At 34.9% G+C, this 19,822-nt stretch overlaps 2 protein-coding genes across 2 annotated transcripts in view; one reads left to right on the top strand and one right to left on the bottom strand.

Annotated features, from left to right (window-relative positions):
• Window positions 1-19,822, top strand: part of LOC136029521 (autophagy-related protein 2 homolog A-like) — a 129,332-nt gene that overhangs the window by 89,596 nt on the left and 19,914 nt on the right. Inside the window, exon 15 of the mRNA XM_065707973.1 lies at window positions 704-871. Coding sequence (XP_065564045.1) covers window positions 704-871 — 168 coding nt within the window. The remainder of the gene's footprint in view (window positions 1-703; window positions 872-19,822) is intronic.
• LOC136029522 (uncharacterized) lies at window positions 10,158-19,441 on the bottom strand. The gene is made up of 2 exons (XM_065707974.1): window positions 19,120-19,441; window positions 10,158-11,734 (listed from the first exon to the last, which is right to left on the bottom strand). The coding sequence occupies exons 1-2, from the start codon at window positions 19,403-19,405 to the stop codon at window positions 10,260-10,262; spliced, it is 1,761 nt and encodes a 586-aa protein (XP_065564046.1). The 5' UTR covers window positions 19,406-19,441; the 3' UTR covers window positions 10,158-10,259.

Genomic DNA, 19,822 nt, shown 5'->3' with positions numbered 1-19,822 from the left:
CTCTTGCAAGTAAATGGTCTGGTGTAGCTGCATGATTTTACAAGAAGACCGATAGTGTAAGTTGTTTGAGATCCTTAGCCTTTAGATGGTGGTTCAAGGAATCACCGTCAATCGTGATGGTATTCATCCTCATCTTTTCTTCCATAATCCAAACAGCTCTTACATGATTTTGACCCTTTTTTAACTTGATTATATCTTTTCTACTATTTTAAGCTTGATTTCAGCATGAAAAATATCCCACAGAGGGATTGCAATCCGGCCGGCAAGATTTAAGCATACCAGATATAGATATGTGTTGAAGAATGCGAAATCTGATTGGCTCTTTTGTATGCAATTTTAAGCCACTAAAAAGAACGAACAGTTTTCAAACATATTTTTCACAAGTAAACTGTCTGTTTCTCTTGTTAACCTTGAAATATCTTTTATTCTTTCCTTCCGCCTGCCTTCCCTCGCAAACAAATCAGCAGGCTAAGCTGGGTCCATTTTACAAGATTGTCCGCGTTTTGAGTCGTTTGAGAGGTTGATCTTTAGCCTTTAATTTCTGGTCCGAGGAGTTTCAGTCAACCGGGATATTGTTTGACCGAATAGTAAATGGTCTTAGCGTTTATATGTAGCGTGGTGTAGTGTTTATCCCCATCTTACCTGCTATAGGTCACACAATTCATTTATAGTTTTAATTTGATTAAATCTCCTGTTTTCATAGGTACGATTTCAGCATGAGGACTATCCCGCAGAAGAATTGCAAGCAGGTCGACAAGTTTTAAGCATATCAGATATTGAGATTCGAGATCGTCTTCCAACTTCAACAATTAACAAATTCCTATGCAGGGACTGTAGCGAGTCGAGACCAAGACAGGCTAACGTTAATATGGTAAGTTACCATCGTTTTTATGTTGTAAGAAAGTAGTATTTCTATCATAAGACATAGAGGAAGCAATGACTTAGTTTATATAGAGATAATAACAAATTCCTATGCAGGGACTGTAGCGAGTCGAGACCAAGACAAGCCAACGTTAAGATGGTAAATTAGCATCATTTTTTATCTTGTAAGAAAGTAGTGTTTCTATCATAAGACATAGAAGAAGCAATGACTTAGTTTATATAGAGATAATAACAAATTCCTATGCAGGGACTGTAGCGAGTCGAGACCAAGACAAGCCAACGTTAAGATGGTAAATTAGCATCATTTTTTATCTTGTAAGAAAGTAGTGTTTCTATCATAAGACATAGAAGAAGCAATGGCTTGGTTTATATATAGAGATAATAACAAATTCTTATGCAGGGACTGTAGCGCGTCGAGAACAAGACAAGCCAACGTTAAGATGATAAATTACCATCATTTTTATGTTGTAAGAGGAAGCAATGACTTAGTTTATATAGAGATAAGTAGACATCGGAGGGCTTACTAGTTTTTCAGTGTGAGATTGATTAATGTCACACGTGTTAATTATGCTAATGTCACGTATAAATTCTGACTATGAAGGGTAGTTTCTTTAAAATTAAAGTTGTTGGACGAGTAGTAAAAAGCAGTCCAATCTTTAAAGATTTGATTAAACGTCAAAAGGGATGGAGGCAGATTTTTAGCACTTCCCGCCCACGATTGTGCGCAATGTGACTATAAAGGTGAATTAAAATTTGGAAACTAAAATTTAATGTCGCTCCTCGGTATTAAATTTTCATAAAATTAAACTACATATAATAACAGAGAAAAATTAAGTAAATAAAATGAAAAAAATGGTATTCTACTAACCTTTAATCTAATTAAAGTTTTTTAAAGGTTCAATTAATCTAGTTAAAGATTAAAAGCTAATTTAGTCGTTAATTCTAGTTAAGTTAAAATTTAATCCAATCTATTAAGCTTAATTGAAAGTAGTGGTGTCAGCTCAAAAAACTGAACAAAATAATGTTTTCTCATATGTTTTCTCATTAATCTAGTTAAAAATGAAAAGCTAATTTAGTCGTGAATTCTAATAAAGTTAAAATTTAATCCAATCTATTAAGCTTAATTGAAAGTAGTGGTGTCGTGCTGTAATTGAATTTGATATTTTAAACATAATGCTGCATGTAACTACAACTAGGTATCACCTCAAAAAACTGAACATCAAACTGATGTTTTCTCAAACAGAATATTTTTAATATGACAGAATTTTATGAATTTTAATATACAGAATATTACGTTATAAATATTTTGATAGAAACAAGTTCAGTTTTTTTTATTTTCAATTAGTTTCGGAAACTGTGCGTTTTTACATCTCTCATGCCCAAATTGTTGCATTAGGTGAAATATTTTTATAAGATAATGTTGGTTAAGTTGTTCTGACAAGCATCACTTAATCACTTGTTTTCTTTTTTTAGCATTCAGATATAGGCATTTTTAGATATTATTACACAAAATCTTTGCCTACCAGACAAGGCTTATTGGTCTTGTGGCCATCGTCATGATCATGGAGATGCTTTAAAAACAATGCCGTCTCTGAGGTGCCTCCTTTGAAGGCTCTAGTTTTATTAGTAAAAAAAAACTATCTAACAATTATTGTTATTATTATTATTTATCGAAAACTCGTCTTCGTACAAAAAGAAAATGACTGAGAACTACAAACAGAGAAAAACAAAACAAAAGCAAAATATCACCATACAACTATGACAACGTAACTAGAAGAAGTTGGCTCCAAGCATGTCTTGAAATCTTTTGGTTGTGTTTTTCCATAAGTTTAGCAACGTCTATAGTAGGATCTGCTAAATGAAGACTGTTGATGAGCTTTGAATTGTGTGTCCAAATTGGATATCTCAGTAGGTATATTGCGAAATAGAATAAAGTGGACCGGATTTTAAATTTATTAGTATTTATAAGAACCTTCCAGAAGGGTGCAATACAGAAGATGGGGGGGGGCAATAGTATTGTTCAGCGTTGCAAGATAACAGTGATTTAAAAGAAGCTTAGCAGAGACTATGGAAGCATATGAAGCTGATATGTGGCGTTTGATGCCATATGTTAGGAGAATTACGAGTGTGAGAAATTGTACTCTCAATGGGAATACCAAGGTAAATTATTTGGTCAGAAGGGCAGATCTTTGAATTCCCAAGTACAATTTCGTGAGGAAGTGGGCCTTTCCAGTTAAAAAACACTTCGTTGGACTTTTCAGCGTTAAATTCAAGACCAGATTTTAAGTATTCTACTTGCAGTTTTTGGAAAATTTAAGAAATTATGTCCAAGTTCGGATGATGTTAAAAATTGTCATCAGCATAAGTGACTAAGGAGATATTGAGGCCAGAAAGACAGCAAGACATCTCACACTGGTCCTGAGCATTGAGGACATAGTTATTGAAATAACAAGGGGAGGCAATTGCATGTTGTATGACTCCTCTCTTAACTGGTGCAGTTGTATCCAGTATCCTTGCCATTTTGTCTAACTTAGGAGGGATTTTAAGACGGACTCGTAGCTTAGCATACATATCACTTTGAGATCTGATGATATTCGCAATTAGTCATCTTTTAACAGTCCTTAAAAGCATAAGGGAGTGGATGAGGGAGTCTAAGGTGTGGCGAATGTCATGACTCGCCAAGGCGAGTGAACTGTCTGTATAAGAAGCGTCAATTAGAGCATAAGCAACAGCTCCAAGAGAAAACTGCACATCCAATGCCATGTTGAAAGCCGAATTGATGTGGAGGCGTTTAAAACTTTTCTTAAACCTCTTTTATGAACAATAATGGGTACCTGGAGAAATCTGGGGAAGGTAAGCAGGAAGGGTGTGTGAAAGCACAGGATGGTTGGCCCCCAACCTCCCATTGCACTTCCTGGCTCAAGGGCCATGAAACGGAGATCAGCACCACCGGTTTGGACCTTAAGGGTCTAGTGCCGTCTTACTTACTTACTTACTTACTTTTTTTATGAACCATAGTTCATAAAGCTTGCATAAAACGGTTGACACAGTTACAGGCCTGAAAGATATGAATTTATTGGAGGTTTTTCGTTTTTTTGGAATAGGAGAAAGATCTCTCTCTCAGAATGTTGACGGAACCAAGCCTTGTGCAAAAATCTTCTGCAGCAGTAACGTGAGATGTTCTAAAAGGTGCAGGACAAACGTTTTTGATGTGTTCAGCGTGAATTCCATAGATGCCTTGTGACAGCTTTGGCTTAAGGCGCATAATAGCATCAGCCACAGACGTTAAATATACTATAAAATCCCAGTCAGAGACTGCATACACAAAATTAGCCAATTTCTTCATCATATGTGTCTTCAAGTTGGAGGTCTGGTGGAGAGATTTTGGTCTCATAGAAAGAATACCACTCAGATTGAGGAGCATCATCAGCAGAAAGGAGGTTTTGGAGATTCTGGGACGGAGTGTCGACCAAAGGAAATGAGGGTTTTGTTTTTTTGTGCTGACTGTTCTGTGATTGTCTTGCGGTGGTTCTGGAGTTCTTTTGCAAACTGTTTCTTTGTTGTAATGCGGATGGAATTAACAGAACTAGACAATGGTCGGTCGCATTCGATCCATAGATTTAGCTAAAACTTTGCTGAATCACAAGATTGGGGAGACTTTTATTTTCACGGCACTTGGGAACTGTTCATGGATTGCGACGCTTCAATCGAACAGCAAAAGGTTCTGCATATTGTAAAGTGCGACGTGTCTCTGCACAATAAATATCAAGGAGAATGCATTTTTCCTCAGTGGGTAGCTGTGAGCGTTTGATTAGCTGAAGAAATGGTACCTTAACCTTGGAAAGGATTGTAGAAACATAATCCCAATATGATTCCTGGTTGATTAAGGGCCAATTACGTATATACGATGGATTTGATGTTTCTGAGTGACTAGTAGATATCGGAGAAGTTTTGTTTGGTGAGAAAGAAAACGATACAGACAGGTGATCAAATATTAAATAATCACAAAGAACGGCAGAGCGGCAGAGAACAGTTAGGTTACAGTTAAAATCTCTTAACAATTACGATTGTTACTATATACTATTGTTACTATAACAATAGAAATAATGCTTGAAATGCTAAATAACTTTTCAGAGGCAAGAGCAAAAAGACCCTCAGACGTATCATTATAGTAACCAGTCGGCAAATGAATATTACACATGAACACATCAGCAACTTGAGCAGCAAGAAAGTAATCACCGAATTCTACGAACAGCGAACGTGAAGTGGAATTGACGTAAGTCACCAGACCTCCTGACGGTCTATTTTGCTTTGTAAGAGATGCGTACCAAGTGAATTTATCTCTGGCGCCAAAAGACAAAGGCTTAAATGACTGAAAAGATGCTCTTGTGCACTAATCACATCATGTTTTGACACGAGCTCATCAAAAACTGAAGACTTTAGGACGATCCCACCGTTAATGTTCAGAGTTAAGCATCTTATATTGACATTATTGCCAACTTCTGGCACTTTGACCATGTGGATTAAGCTGAATCTTGGCTGGACGATTATTTGGACTTTTCACACTGTAACGAGTGTGGCCAGTAGCTATGCATAACATACAAAACATAATAGCTGGGCACGTGTTTGAACGGTTAGATACGTTATTAGTAGAACCACATCGACCGCAAATAGCACCTGATTGGCAATTTACTGATAGGTGACCTACCTAGTGACACTTAAAGCATTGACAGGAAATAAAGAGAAATCCCTGAACGGGCAGACGTTTATAAGCAATGCGCACTGATTCTTTTAGAAAAATTCAAGGTCACTGTGAGTCTCGAACTACACTTTAAAGTCCGGGAAGCGCCACACTGGCTTATTTTTGTGCTTTTGGATATTAGTTGCTGAAGGTCATAAAATTCTAAGGATTGGGAGACTTGCTTAACGACGACTGGTTCATTCATAGAAGCACCTATAGATGGCTGAGCGACTTTCACACTCAACTATTTTGTTAGCCGCTGATTTGGAGTGCACAACGACTTTTCAGTCGTTATTTGATCGCTTAAGATGCTTAATATCATTTGAAGATTCTTCGCATATGCTGTCAATAAACTGATTACGATCATGAGGATACCTGATATCTCGTGGACAATTTTTTAGCACTACAGTATTTGATGGCTTTACGCTTTGCGAATTGTAGGTAGTAGAGGTTGACGCATTGTTAACTTTTTCAGCATTCGAAAAGTTCACATTTAATAGTGCACGAGTTGTGACGTTAATAAATGTATGTAGCTTTCGGGAAATCTCATTTACTTTTGTAGCTAGATAGCAGAAACAGCACCACCGACGACTGGAGTTTCACAAGGATGAAAATAACAAACCGTGGTATATTTTTCTTCTCTCTGGTGGATGATACGAGAAGCTTACACATGTCAATAATATCTTCGTTATCTTTAACATAATGATGACTCGGCCTTGCATATAAAGTTCAGAATAATGAATTTGTTCTGCTAGTAAGATCGCATCATGCGCAAAGAAATTCACAGCCGAGGTTACAATGCAATCTATTTTGAGACCCTTGGATAGCGATTGCGCAAGAAAATGCAATACATCTTTTCAAAATAAGTTTTTTGCTCATGCTTGTCTTTCAGTAATTAAGCGTATTCCAAGAATCACGGAGGTCAAAAATAAAAATACGTCACAAAACAGAAGGAACGATGATATCGGAATATATTTAATAAAAATATAAGGACGAGATTGCAAAGACTGCATTTTGCCTACTATATGGATTATCTTCCATCAACTGAGCTGTCTAAGTTCACTGGACACAGAGAAGCTGGTAAGATACATTCGCTATTCGGCTACTCAAGATTACCTGCAGCTGGGATATCCCCGCCAAAAGTAACTAACAGAGACTTTTGTTAACCTGTTTTCATGCGAAATGACCTCTTACCAGACCCTTCTTCCCAGAGTCTTCTCTTAGTTGCTTTAAGAGTGTGTTTAATAAATTCAAACATCCACAAATGTGATAATTGCCAAAAATAATGGCGTCAACAGAATCATAGAAACAACAGAAGCATAGAATTATGCTTTTATCTAAAATTTGCAGTGCATTTATATGCCTCGCGCCTAAGCCCTGGTGTCTTTATGAGACTAAGCATCCAAACAAATCCAATGCCTGATTTGTAACTTTACTTATTTTTTGCTCCCATATCTCAAACTCCATAGCGATGAAGACGCTGGTTGACCGTTATAATTATCTTTCGAATTGAAGGGGGGGGGTGATAAAATGTCACTAAATGGGGTATGAAAAATCTATAATTCCACTCTGCTGTTTTTTATGCTGAGGTCTTCAAAGGAGTTGGAATGTGCAGACCACGGACCCTTCAAAGATATCTTTTTTTCATAATATTCAAGACATATTTGGGTAATTTAGCCTGGAATTAAATCATTCATATTACTTTACTAATCACGTAGAGAAACACTTATTGGCAAAATGCGCGTGTAGCTTGTCTCAGTAGGAAATTACTGTTTTTCTTAATGCTATGGTGTCTAGGAATAAATCGGTCTCACTTGGTAGAAATACAGCAGTCCATGAAAAATTCATTCTAGTTCATGACTTACTCAAATTCATAAAAAATTAATGTTCTAACGCAACGTATCTACGGCCTCCCCACCATAAACCGGTTACAGTGGTAAACCCTTGTGCTGACATATGGAGAAAAGCTAAGGGGTAAAATGCGCTTGTAACTTATTGGAATTGGAAATTGCTGGGTTTTTTTTAATAGTAAGTTGTTTAGAGTGATTGGTGTCTCTTGGTTGGAATACTGCAGTCGATGATCGAAGTAAAATGTATGTGCCTGTGAGATCAACCCCGATATTAGGAGCCCATCTATTTTACATCTTCAAAATTCATCATAAATCGATATTCAAACGCAGCGAATGTGCGACCTCTCTTACTGTAAACTCATCACAGTGGTTATCACTGAGGTTGACACCCTTATGAATATTTCAAGGATACAAAATCTTAAGTAATTATCTTAAAATCGCGTCCCAGTCTCATTTCAGGTTTATGATTCATCTTTTGCAGTAAAAATCCAAAATCTTCAGCAGTGATGTTTGTTATCGGAAAAGTATGCCTTATGCCGAAAATCATCCTTAAAATATGTCTATGAAAGTCTGTCTGAATATTTTTTGCTTCTTTTGTCATTCTAATTTCTGTGTTTTCTTTACAGCCTCTATTGGTAACTATAGACTTGCTAAACCGTTTCATTACCTACATTTATAAAGCCTTTTCTCACAATTCCTACTTCAAAATGCTTCAATTTTTTATATTTGTCTTAAAACTTAGCTTTACTTTTTCTTTTAATTTTGCTAAGATTATCCCGTGCTCGATTGCATTTTTCTACTCTAAAACTGCTCAACTCAAAGTTCCGCTAAAGCCAAATTATGTTGATAAAACTGATTTTATTCGCGAAGATTGATTCCAAAAATCATGTTTTTTTCGTTTGAATATTGTTCCTTTGCTAATATTAACAGTTGTAATAATAGATGCGCTAACTGATACCGCACTCTGGAGGTACATACGATTCAAAAATGAGCAGTAGACAATTTTATAGTTTTTAGGTTGGGAGGAAGGGGCGATTATTTTTCCTAGGAGGAGCAAAAACAAGAAAAAACTTTCATTTTAGATTATTTGATTTTCGTTTTTCCCCGACGGCAAATGAGATTTTTCGGACTAATGTCGGAGGGGAGGAGATTTTTGTAGGCCACATTCGCCTTGGGAGCCATATGTTATGCTTGTTCATCTGTGTTCTCAAATGATTTGAAATCGTTTGTACAATCTAATTCAGATATAATCTGAACTTCCCTTCGTATTTCTGCGTCGCCAATTTCTTCTACGATTTTACGCAAAAAATAAACCCATTCGCCTAGCTAAGTAAAAATCGAAGTACACCATCGTGTTTCAAATAAGACTCAACTCGGGATCATCAACTAAGCTCATAATGTACCTTCCTGAAGATTTATTAGTTTCATAGAGGGTAATAATGACTTAAACTTACTTATGTAATATTCCATGTAGAAAAAAAGGCTTTGACAATCTGATCTATCTGCTGAATCAAAGGCATTTTCTTAATCTATGAAACTAACCACCAGGACCATACCCAGGGTTTTTTTTCAAGGGGAAGGGGGGTTTACAAAAGATTTTTTTTTTGGGGGGGGGGCTTTAAAAAAGACTTTAAAAATGCACCAAAAACTTGTTTAAATTCATTTTTGTTACTTTTTTTTCGAAGTCCGACAAACATTTTTTTTTGGGGGGGGGGGGGTAAACTCCCTCCCCAATGGATACGACCTTGCCTATCACTAATTTTATTTCTAAATATAAACAATCCATACCATCATATGTAACCTTAATGTTGGATTCTGTAGTTCCTGCCTCTTCTTCAACAATTTTTGAATGACTGTTATTGTCTTGTGTTTAAAATTGTTTGTCCAATGAATATACATAATGTAAAACATTAGCTTTTCTTCTATTATTTATATGATAAACGTCAGTAAAAAATATATTTGAAGATACTAATTAAGCAGGCTCTCTTATACATTATATAATTTTGTTGCTTTTAGCTCTTAATGTGGTCATAAGTAATCGTTCATATTACACTATCCACTCTTTTATTAGTGTTATTTTTCTCCTTTTCGTTTCATTTTTCTTTTATTCTAGTCAGTTTTTTATTCCATCTTTCTTTCTTTTGTCCTTTTCTTTCTCTTCTTTCATTTATTTTTTTTTATTTTCTCTCTCTTTAATTTCTTTTCTGTCCTCTCTTTTTCTGACCTTTCTTATCTTTAATGATACTAAATAGCCAGATCCTCTCATGCATGTAATAATTGTTGTTTCTTTCATCTTTTGGTATGGTTTTAAATCGTCATTCAAAGTTTGTTTTTAATTTGACTTCATATAAAACCTTCTAATTTACAATTGTTTATTCCATGTGAGATAATCTATGTTAAGACAAGCGCAGCAGTATTACTTTTATATATGTATTAATATATTTTAATGTATATAATAATGTATTTAATAAGTATTAATGTATATATGTATATAAGTATTACTTGTATCGTTAGCCAGTAGAAAACTTATTACTTTCCTGACTTGTGTCTCAAATAGCCTAAGTTTCGCCTTTATTCACAAACAATTGCTCTCTCCTATGTTTTTATTTGTCTCCCGTAATGTAAAATATACCCGCTTCTTCTAATTTCTTTTTGTTTCCCATTTTTAAACCTATAGACTCTGATAAAAGTATATAGCTTTATTGTTTAACAACACCATTTAGAAATTTAATCATAGAAATGAAACTCAAGCTAACTTGGCGCACACACTCTAACTTTGGCATGAATCATTTTTTGACCAGCAGAATATCGTCTGTTTGAATACTCTGATCAACAAACCATTCTTTGATCTCTGAGACTCTTTCAAGCTGAAAACCTTCACTGGCGTATGGCATATCAACAACAACGCCACTAACCTTGCCGATAGAATTATAATATGTATCTTCTGAATGCAAGATGACAGGCTTTTTAATAAACTCGTTGATGTTTCGGACAATTTCTTTGTTTGCCATATTTTTCAAGGTTATAAAATCAAGAGATCCTGTGTTCTCATTAGTTATATACCTTAGACAGCTAGGACTCAGTGAGGCTATGTCAAAGAAATGGGAATATAATTCAAGCTCACTTTCTGAAAATTGAAGGGCATCAAGATCGACTGTCGGTAGATGTCTTTCGGTGCTATTGCGTGTTGTTGTTGATTCCTTGGTTCCAGTGTTGGACGAACTTAAAAGGTAGAAGTCGAAAGTTTTGGGGGGTGTCAGGGCAATTGGTTCATCGTCGGGATTCGTATTTAGACCCTCTTTTGGCTCTTCTTCTGAAACCGTATTTTGGCCTATAAAGGAAGCGGAGACGAGGTGAATTCCAAGAGCTTTCAACTTCGAGACAGTTTTTAAAAGACTTCTAGCAAAATATAGGTTTTCATTTGGTGCCGTGCATACATTCTCTGAGAGGTTGTCATTCAAATGCAAAGAGCGGCCAGATTCAAGCACGATGCTATGGATTCGTGGATGTCTACCTATTCTTTGTATAAGCCTTCCTAAGAATTTTAAAGAAAAAACTTTATCGTTTCCATAATCTACTGTTATTTGAAGTCCCTTATCAACACTATCCATGACATTTAATAGCTCTATAAATGAATCAGCTATATCATCCGTTTTTTGTCTGCTACAGTCTGTACATGCTGGAAGACGAACGGATAAGAAATGACCGCCTGATTTTTGTAATTTCCATAAATCCCCAAAAACTCTAAGACGTTCTATATTGTACCTCTCTGGTCTTAGCCATTCACCTGTGTAATTTACGGCCCACCCAACTTGAAACTCCCATTTACCACGGCGACAAAATCTATTGTCAATTGTTATTGGAATGGCCTGTGAACAAACAGCTTGCTCAAATTCTTGCTTTAACTTCCGCTCAAAGTTAAGTACCTCTTTAACTTGCTTGATAACTAGCTTTTTGATATTTTTGAGTGCCTTCATCATCGTTTTGAAATACCGCGCCTTCTCACTGGGTGGCAGCATATTCGATTCTCTTACATCTTGAAAATCTTCGTACATGGAACGCATAGCTGAATCTATAGAAGGGGATGTGTCACTTGGTTCCATCACAATGTAGAGATTAGGGTTTCCCATATGATGCGGTTTAGGCTTTACTTTACAGGAGCAGTCTTTTGTTGAATTTTTGGAGGATGTTGGTCTACATGGGCAGAAAATCGAATCCTTGTCAGGTGCCTGATTCTGTGTTGGCTTGTTTGGCCCGAATGCTGAAAAGAAAATATGTTTTAAATGATTGCCATTTCAGCCCGATTTTTTTTTTCGAGAAATAAAGGACAAAATATTGTATTAAAGCATGGGCAAGAGTCTAATAGCTTTTTAAACAAGTTCAGGCTGACAGTGTTAGAAATCTAGAATTTTTTATCACAGATTCTCGGGACATGTTGTGCTATAGATTGCAGAATAGTGATAATAGTTGCGAAGAGTTAAAGATTGAGGATTTGCTGTTGACACTGACCAATTATATTGGTAAGTTTAGAAAAACCAAGTTTCATACAAATGACAGAAAATAATAGAGCTAAAACCTAAAACGAGCTGAAATTATCCCATACACAAGGTGGTAACTTTGCTTTTTCTTTTTTTTTTATATGGCAGACTTCTATATTTGGATTCAACATGAAAATTAAAGTAGATTTGCCTCATATCAAAAATAACAAATACTTAAGCATGATAAATCGTTGATAAGTCGTTGAAGTTTCGTAGACGTCGCAGTGACCTTGTAAATGTGTTTCGTATCAAACAGTTCGTGGTAACGAACTGTAGTAAGGAGCGACCCGGCTCAATAGTAACCAAAACTCTAAAAAATTGAATTTTGATATCAATAGCTACATCAAAAGAATCGCATTTTAATGCTGATTTTAAATATATAAGTTTAATCAAGTTTAGTCTTACCCATCAAAAGTTACGAGCCTGAGAAAATTTGCCTTATTTAAGAAAATAACCTAAAACGTCTTTTAGGGGGAAACACCCCCTAAAAGACGTAGAATCTTAACGAAAATGACACCATCAGATTCAGCGTATCAGAGAACCCTACTGTAGAAGTTTCAAGCTCCTATCTACAAAAATGTGGAATTTCGTATTTTTTGCCAGAAGACAAATCACGGGTGCGTGTTTATTTGTTTATTTTTTTTTTGTTTTTTTTTCCCAGGGGTCATCGTATCGACCGAGTGGTCCTAGAATGTCGCAAGAGGGCTCATTCTAACGGAAATGAAAAGTTCTAGTGGCCTTTTTAAGTGACCAAAAAATTGGAGAGCATCTAGGCCCCCTCCCTCGCTCATTTTTTTCCCAAAGTCAACGAATCAAAATTTTGAGATAGCCATTTTGTTCAGCATAGTCGAAAACCATAAAAAATATGTCTTTGGAGATGACTTACTCCCCCACAATCCCTGGAGGAGGGGCTGCAAGTTACAAACTTTGACCGGTGTTTACATATAGTAATGGTTATTGGGAAGTGTACAGACGTTTTCAGGGGGATTTTATTTTGTTTGGGGGTGGGGCTGAGGGGAGGGGGCTATGTTGGAGGATCTTTCCTTGGAGGCATCTGTCATGGGGGAAGAAAAATTCAATGAAAAGGGCGCAGGATTTTCTAGCATTACTATAAGAAAACAATGAAAAATAAATATGAAAACGTTTTTTCAAATGAAGGGAAGGGGTAGCATTGAAACTTAAAACGAACAGAGATTATTACGCAAATGAGGGGTTCTAAAAATACTTTAGCATAAAGAGCGAGGTATTTAGGAGGAGATAAATACCTCGCTCTTTATGCTAAAGTATTTTTAGTAATTTAAACTATTTATTCTACGGCCTTTCTGATTCAGGGGTCATTCTTAAAGAATTGGGACAAAGCTTACGATTTATTGTAAAGAGCGAGGTATTAACGAGGGTACAAACCCCCTCGTATACATAATAAAATATAAGATTATGAAAGTTTGTTACGTAAGTTAATTCTTAAATTACGTATATTTTTTACTAATAAAAACATTCGTTAAAAATTAAACGTTCTAGTAGCATTCTTAAGTAACCGAAAAATTGGAGGGCAACTAGACCTCCTTCTCCACCCTTTATTTCTCAAAATCGTCTGATCGAAACTAAGAGAAAGCCATTTAGCCAAAAAAAGAATAAATATACAAATTTCATTTTAATAATTTATGTGAGGAGAGCCAAAACCAAACATGCATTAATTCAAAAACGTTCAGAAATTAAATAAAAAAAAAACTATTTTTTTTAGCTGAAAGTAAGGAGCGACATTAAAACTTAAAACGAACAGAAATTACTCCGTATATGAAATGGGTTGTCCCCTCCGCAATCCCTCGCTCTTTACGCTAAAGTTTGACTCTTTGCCACAATTCTATTTTTTAAAACAATTAAAAGCTTTAGCGTAAAGAGCGAGGGATTGCGGAGGGGACAACCCATTTCATATACGGAGTAATTTCTGTTCGTTTTAAGTTTTAATGTCGCTCCTTACTTTCAGCTAAAAAAATTAGTTTTTTTTTTTTATTTAATAATTAAAGGAGTGGATGATGTAGATCCGAATTTATTTTCTAAATTTAGCCATTATCACTCTACTCGTCAGCATGATTATAAATTATATCCCCCAAAACCACTGAAAAAAATTGGTCAGTTATCTTTCGTTAGTAGAGTTGCCGGACCACGGAATGGTTTGCCTTTGGAGGTTGTCGAGGCAGAGAGTGTTCGAATTTTTAAGAGTGCATTAGTAAATACGCCTTTTTATTTAGACGCTTTTGTTGTGTAGTTTCGTGTTATTTAGAAGTTTTTGTTGTTTAGTTTGTCGTTGCCAATTTACTTTAGATTGGTATTATGATTTTGTGTTTTTGCGACAAACATTGATGCTTACCGCTATTCGTAATAATAAATAAATAAAAATAAACCTGGGTTGCAGAAGTTTTGCCTTGGAGGAGGCTATTTGTCAAGTATCCAAAAAATTAATTATCGAGTGATGAATGTTTTTTGACTATCATTTATTAGTATCGAGAAGCTTAAAAAGTATGATATGGAGTGCCGGTGCCACCTTCAGAAGCGTATTGGGGCGCCGGTTTGCACCCATTGCCCCAATTGGGGTGCCTTTGAAACTGCAAAATTGCAAATAATCATAAGTTGGCAACTCAAAAGGTGCCTTTAAAATTGCAAAATTGCAAATAATCCCTAAAATATTTTTGTGTCTTCAAATCCTAGTATATAAAAAATCTAGTATATTTTGCATTTTAAATTAGTTTACAAAATGTTGTATTGAAACTTTACGTGTATTTGAAATTTACCTCCGGTCTTGACACCTTAAGGCTCATAATAAGCCTTGATTTTACTTTTACCTTCCAATTTTCTTAACTCAAACAATAAAGAGGGTAACCCAAAAAATTTTAAAGACGCCGAATTGTAGAAGAAAAGCAATTGAATACTTTGGTACAAAGTTCAACTTGCCATAAAAACAAGAAAATTAAGTTAAATCCTTCATTAAAATGGTCCTAATATCGATGCAAAGCTTAGTTCAACTAGGACTTAGTCTCCAACTCAGATTTCTCCATTACGTTATCCTATTTATTGTTTGTACGATAGAAAGTCAGTGTGGTCTTTTGCGTTTTTTATGCTCATAACTTTGACTGGAAAAATTTTTGAAAAAAGTAAAATTTATGGACAAAGCATAATCCTTTAATCGCATCCTCTGACATTATGAAAAGGGTGCTGGTGATCCAACAAATTCAGTCTCCCCCTCCTCCACGAGTAAAAATTTTTTCTTTTTCTAAAATTTTAAATCCATCGTTTATTCAATTTTTTTTTTCATTATTAATGTTTGGAATTGTCAACACAAATACAAAAAATTGACAACACAAAATTATCAACCCACATACCCTGCAACTGCTTTATTTGCCGATTGGTTTTCAAAATATTCCAACAAAAAATGTTATAATTCAAATCAAATACAACTAGAAATTCCTTTCACTCTCGAAGCATCAAAATGAAAATACTCTCGCATTATTCTTATGGTAAAATATTCATTCTTAAAGCTTTGAAATCAAAACCGAAATTTTTAAGCCCAAAAAATGTAAGGTTAAGGTCAATTACAGCAACTCTTTTTATCTATATATATAAAAATAAGTTGTCTGTGGATGGATGGATGGATGTGTCAGGTGACGTCACCTGAAAAAACTGGATCAGGTGACGTCAAAACTGAAAAAACTAAAAAAAGGCAAAAACTACAAAAAAAACTAAAAACTAATAAAAAAAATAAAAAAGCTAAAAAACTAAAAAAACTATAAAGGTAAAAACCAATAAAAAACTAAAAAAAAAACTGAAAAAACTAAAAAAAGGCAAAAACTACAAAAAAAAACTAAAAACTAATAAAAAAAGTAAAAAAGCTAAAAAACTAAAAAAACTAAAAAAACTAAAAAAAGGTAAAAAACTAAAAAAAATAAAAAATAAAAAAAACTAAAAAAAGGAAAAAACTGAAAAATAAGCTAAAATAAAGGTAAAAACCAATAAAAAACTAAAAAGAAAAAAAGGAAAAAACTAATAAATGACGACACTCAAAGAGAAAGCGACCAGGACAAAAGGAATGTTCGATTAGCAATCAACAAAGCACCGGGACACAGGGAGTATAAATGACGACCAGGACATAAGTAAAAAAAAAAAACTATCTATATATATAAAAATAAGTTGTCTGTGGATCTGTGGATCGTGGATCAGGTGACGTCACCTGAAAAAACTGGATCAGGTGACGTCAAAACTGAAAAAACTAAAAAAAGGCAAAAACTACAAAAAAAACTAAAAACTAATAAAAAAAATAAAAAAGCTAAAAAACTAAAAAAACTAAAAAAAGGCAAAAACTACAAAAAAAACTAAAAACTAATAAAAAAGCTAAAAAACTAAAAAAACTAAAAAAAAGGCAAAAACTACAAAAAAACTAAAAACTAATAAAAAAAATAAAAAAGCTAAAAAACTAAAAAAACTAAAAAAACTAAAAAAAGGTAAAAAACTAAAAAAACTAAAAACTAAAAAAAAAACTAAAAAAGGTAAAAACTAAAAGAACTAAAAAAGAAAAAAATAAATGACGACACTCAAAGAGAAAGCGACCAGGACAAAAGGAATGTTCGATTAGCAATCAACAAAGCACCGGGACACAGGGAGTATAAATGACGACCAGGACACAAGTAAAAAAAAAAATTAACAAAACTAAAAAGAAGGTAAAAACTACAAAAAAACTAAAAAGAAAAAAAAACTAAAAACTAATAAAAAAACTAAAATAAAAAAAAAATTAACAAAACTAAAAAGAAGGTAAAAACTACAAAAAAACTAAAAAGAAAAAAAAACTAAAAACTAATAAAAAAACTAAAAAATCTAAAAATCTAAATAAACTAAAAAAGAAAAAAAAAAGGAAAAAAATAAAGGAGAAAAACAAAACTAAAAAACGAATGTATATACAGACCGGTACACCGGGATACAAATGACGACCGGGACACAGGGAATATAAATAACGACCGGGACACAGGGACACAACTACAACGGGGACACCGGGGGAAACAGGGGGATATAAATGACGACCGGGACAAAAAAACTAAAAAGAAATAAAAACTAAAAACTAATAAAAAAAACTAAAAAATCTAAAAATCTAAATAAGCTAAAAAAGAAAAAAAAAGGAAAAAAATAAAGGAGAAAAACAAAACTAAAAAACGAATGTATACACAGACCGGGACACCGGGATACAAATGATGACCGGGACCCGGGACACAGGGAATATAAATGACGACCGGGACACAGGGACACAACTACAACGGGGACACCGGGGGAAACAGGGGGATGTAAATGACGATCGGGACACCGGGACAGGGAATGGTCGATTAGCAATCACCATCAACAAAGCTCAAGGGCAATCATTAGAATCATGAGGTATAGATCTGAATACAGATTGTTTTCCCATGGACCATTATATGTTGCATGTTCAAGAGTCGGTAAACCTGACAATCTATTTATATGCAAAGACAATGGGACAGCAAAGAATGTTGTATATTCGCAAGTTTTACGTAGTTAAAACCATATATATATATATATATCTATATTCACAGGTGGGACATAGGGACACAACTACAATGGCGCGTAACTATTATGGCGCGTAACGACTTACGCGCGCGGGGGGGCTTGGGGGGGGGCGCGAAGCGCCCCCACCAACTAGGTGTTGGGGTGGCGCGAAGCGCCACCCCAACAGCTAGTATAGAATAATTTCTATTTGTTTAGGTTTAGCGTCACTCCTTAGTTTCATTGAAGAAAACCGTTTTTGTTTCTTCAATTTATGTTTTGTTTGTATCATATTCGAAGTTGCCAAAATACGAGAGGAGAGGGATGCTTCTCCTCAGTCCCATGCTCTTTCCACTAAATCTTAGACTTGTTTCTACAATGTTTATTTGATCTGTTAAGCATTACTTATTTTCGTTTATGAAGCTACTCATATTTAAAACTTAGAAGTAAAACTATAATGAGAATTAACCCTAAAACAGACCTCATCAAGGTCTCTTGGGACAGAGTTGTAAATCTAAAACTGTAGTATATGTTAAGTTTTTTTTGTCCGTTGTTTTCTGTTTTTGTGGTTTTAATAAACTTCTCTATCTTCTAAACAAAAAAGAAAAAAAAGAAATGACTCTTTACGTGTATTTTCGTGACACAATAAAATGGGACCATCCTAATTTAGAGGAGGGCTACTGCTCCTCGACACCCGTTTTTTATGCCAAGCTGTGAATATTTTTCAGACGGGGTGGGAGGGGGATTGGGTTTTGGAATACCAGGATGTTCTCACCTCTCCCACCCTAGTGTAGATAAGTATATAAATACCATCTTCTGTTTTACACACAACTATGTCCTCTATAAAAAACGAGTTGTCGCACCCTTATCACCCATAATGCATGCTTGGTCTGAATGTAAACCTGCAAATAAAGTAAGTTTTTAGGGTAAATTATCCGCATTCTTCATATTAATTCGGTTGACCACTCTTGACTCCTCTCGTAAATGATTCCCTGACCTCCTCCGAGTCCTGTTGTCGTTGGTTATTTGGCTTGGAAAGGGGGTCAATGGTGTGACTCTCTAAGCTCAGCCAAAGTCGACCTAGCTCTAAATGGGTACCTGGAGATATCTTGGAGAAAAACACGGGATGATTTGCCCCCTACTGCGCATTGTGCTCTTAAAAAAAAAACTTAAAAAAAAAGTGAAATCCTATGTTTGTGCCTGGATGGGGATCTTCGAAAAGATCTTGTTACTAGGGTATTACCTCTATCCCTTCTATCTTAGTGTATTTAAACATATTAATCTATTTTATTGAATATATTACTCGATTTTTATCACAATAAGAGGTAATCTGTTACTCTCTCAACGCCCAGATTATGCGATGAGTTCAGATACAGTCCTCTAAATTAAGGAAAGCTAGGGGGTAACCCCTTCCTTGTTTTAACCTTCAAGTCATCTCACAGAATGTTGGGTAGATATAAGCCTACAAATTTTATTTTGATATATCTTTCCAGAAAGGATTTTGAAAAGAGAAAACCCTATTTATAAAAATATGTGGAAATTTTATTAAATAAGAGAATATACATCTTACCTGACATGAATAGGCTTGCTAGTTGCAAAAGTGGTGGAACAGCTGAAATTTTTGTTTTGGCTGGTTCTTGGATGTTTCCATTTTCTGTTGGTGATTCCGTGGCTCTGATTGAAATAGTGTGGTCTTCGGAATGGTCTTGTACTTCATAATTAACAACTGAAATGTCGTTTTCTGACTCCGATTTTGCTACTCCTATGTCCGGCTCGCCCCAAATGTCAAAAACATGTGCTGATGAAATTGCATAAAAGAAATAGAATGTCAGATAAAACAATAATATAGACTTCATGCTTTGCAAGCAGTAAGTAATCTGCGAGTTTGTTATCGCTGGATAGCTTTTTTTATTTTTTTATTTCTTTTCTGCTAATCTTAGCTCTGAGAACATTAGCAATTTGTTTGTTTAGCTAATTTCCCTAAATAAGTATCTAGGATCGGAGTCACGTAAATGTTATTAAAACGAAGTCCGTTTTTGCAACTACAACCAATATATTTCCTAACTTTTCATATTTGTTGCAGACATATCAGTCAGACATCGTAGTTCGAGAAACGATAGAAATCGTTACCTTAAAACTGCTCGACTCGAAAATCAGAGTCAGGGTATAATTTACCTGCTTGTTGGTTCCTGGTCAAACTCAAAGTGGCCTGTCAAGTTTCTAAAAAGAAAAATGTCGGTGTGTTTTAAGTCATCTGGCATTCTATAAATATG

This window comes from Artemia franciscana, chromosome 7 (assembly GCF_032884065.1).
Source record: "Artemia franciscana chromosome 7, ASM3288406v1, whole genome shotgun sequence".
Taxonomy (NCBI): domain Eukaryota; kingdom Metazoa; phylum Arthropoda; class Branchiopoda; order Anostraca; family Artemiidae; genus Artemia; species Artemia franciscana.
The sequence above is the reverse complement of the archived record's forward strand: the minus strand, read 5'-3'. Positions and strand labels throughout refer to the sequence as shown.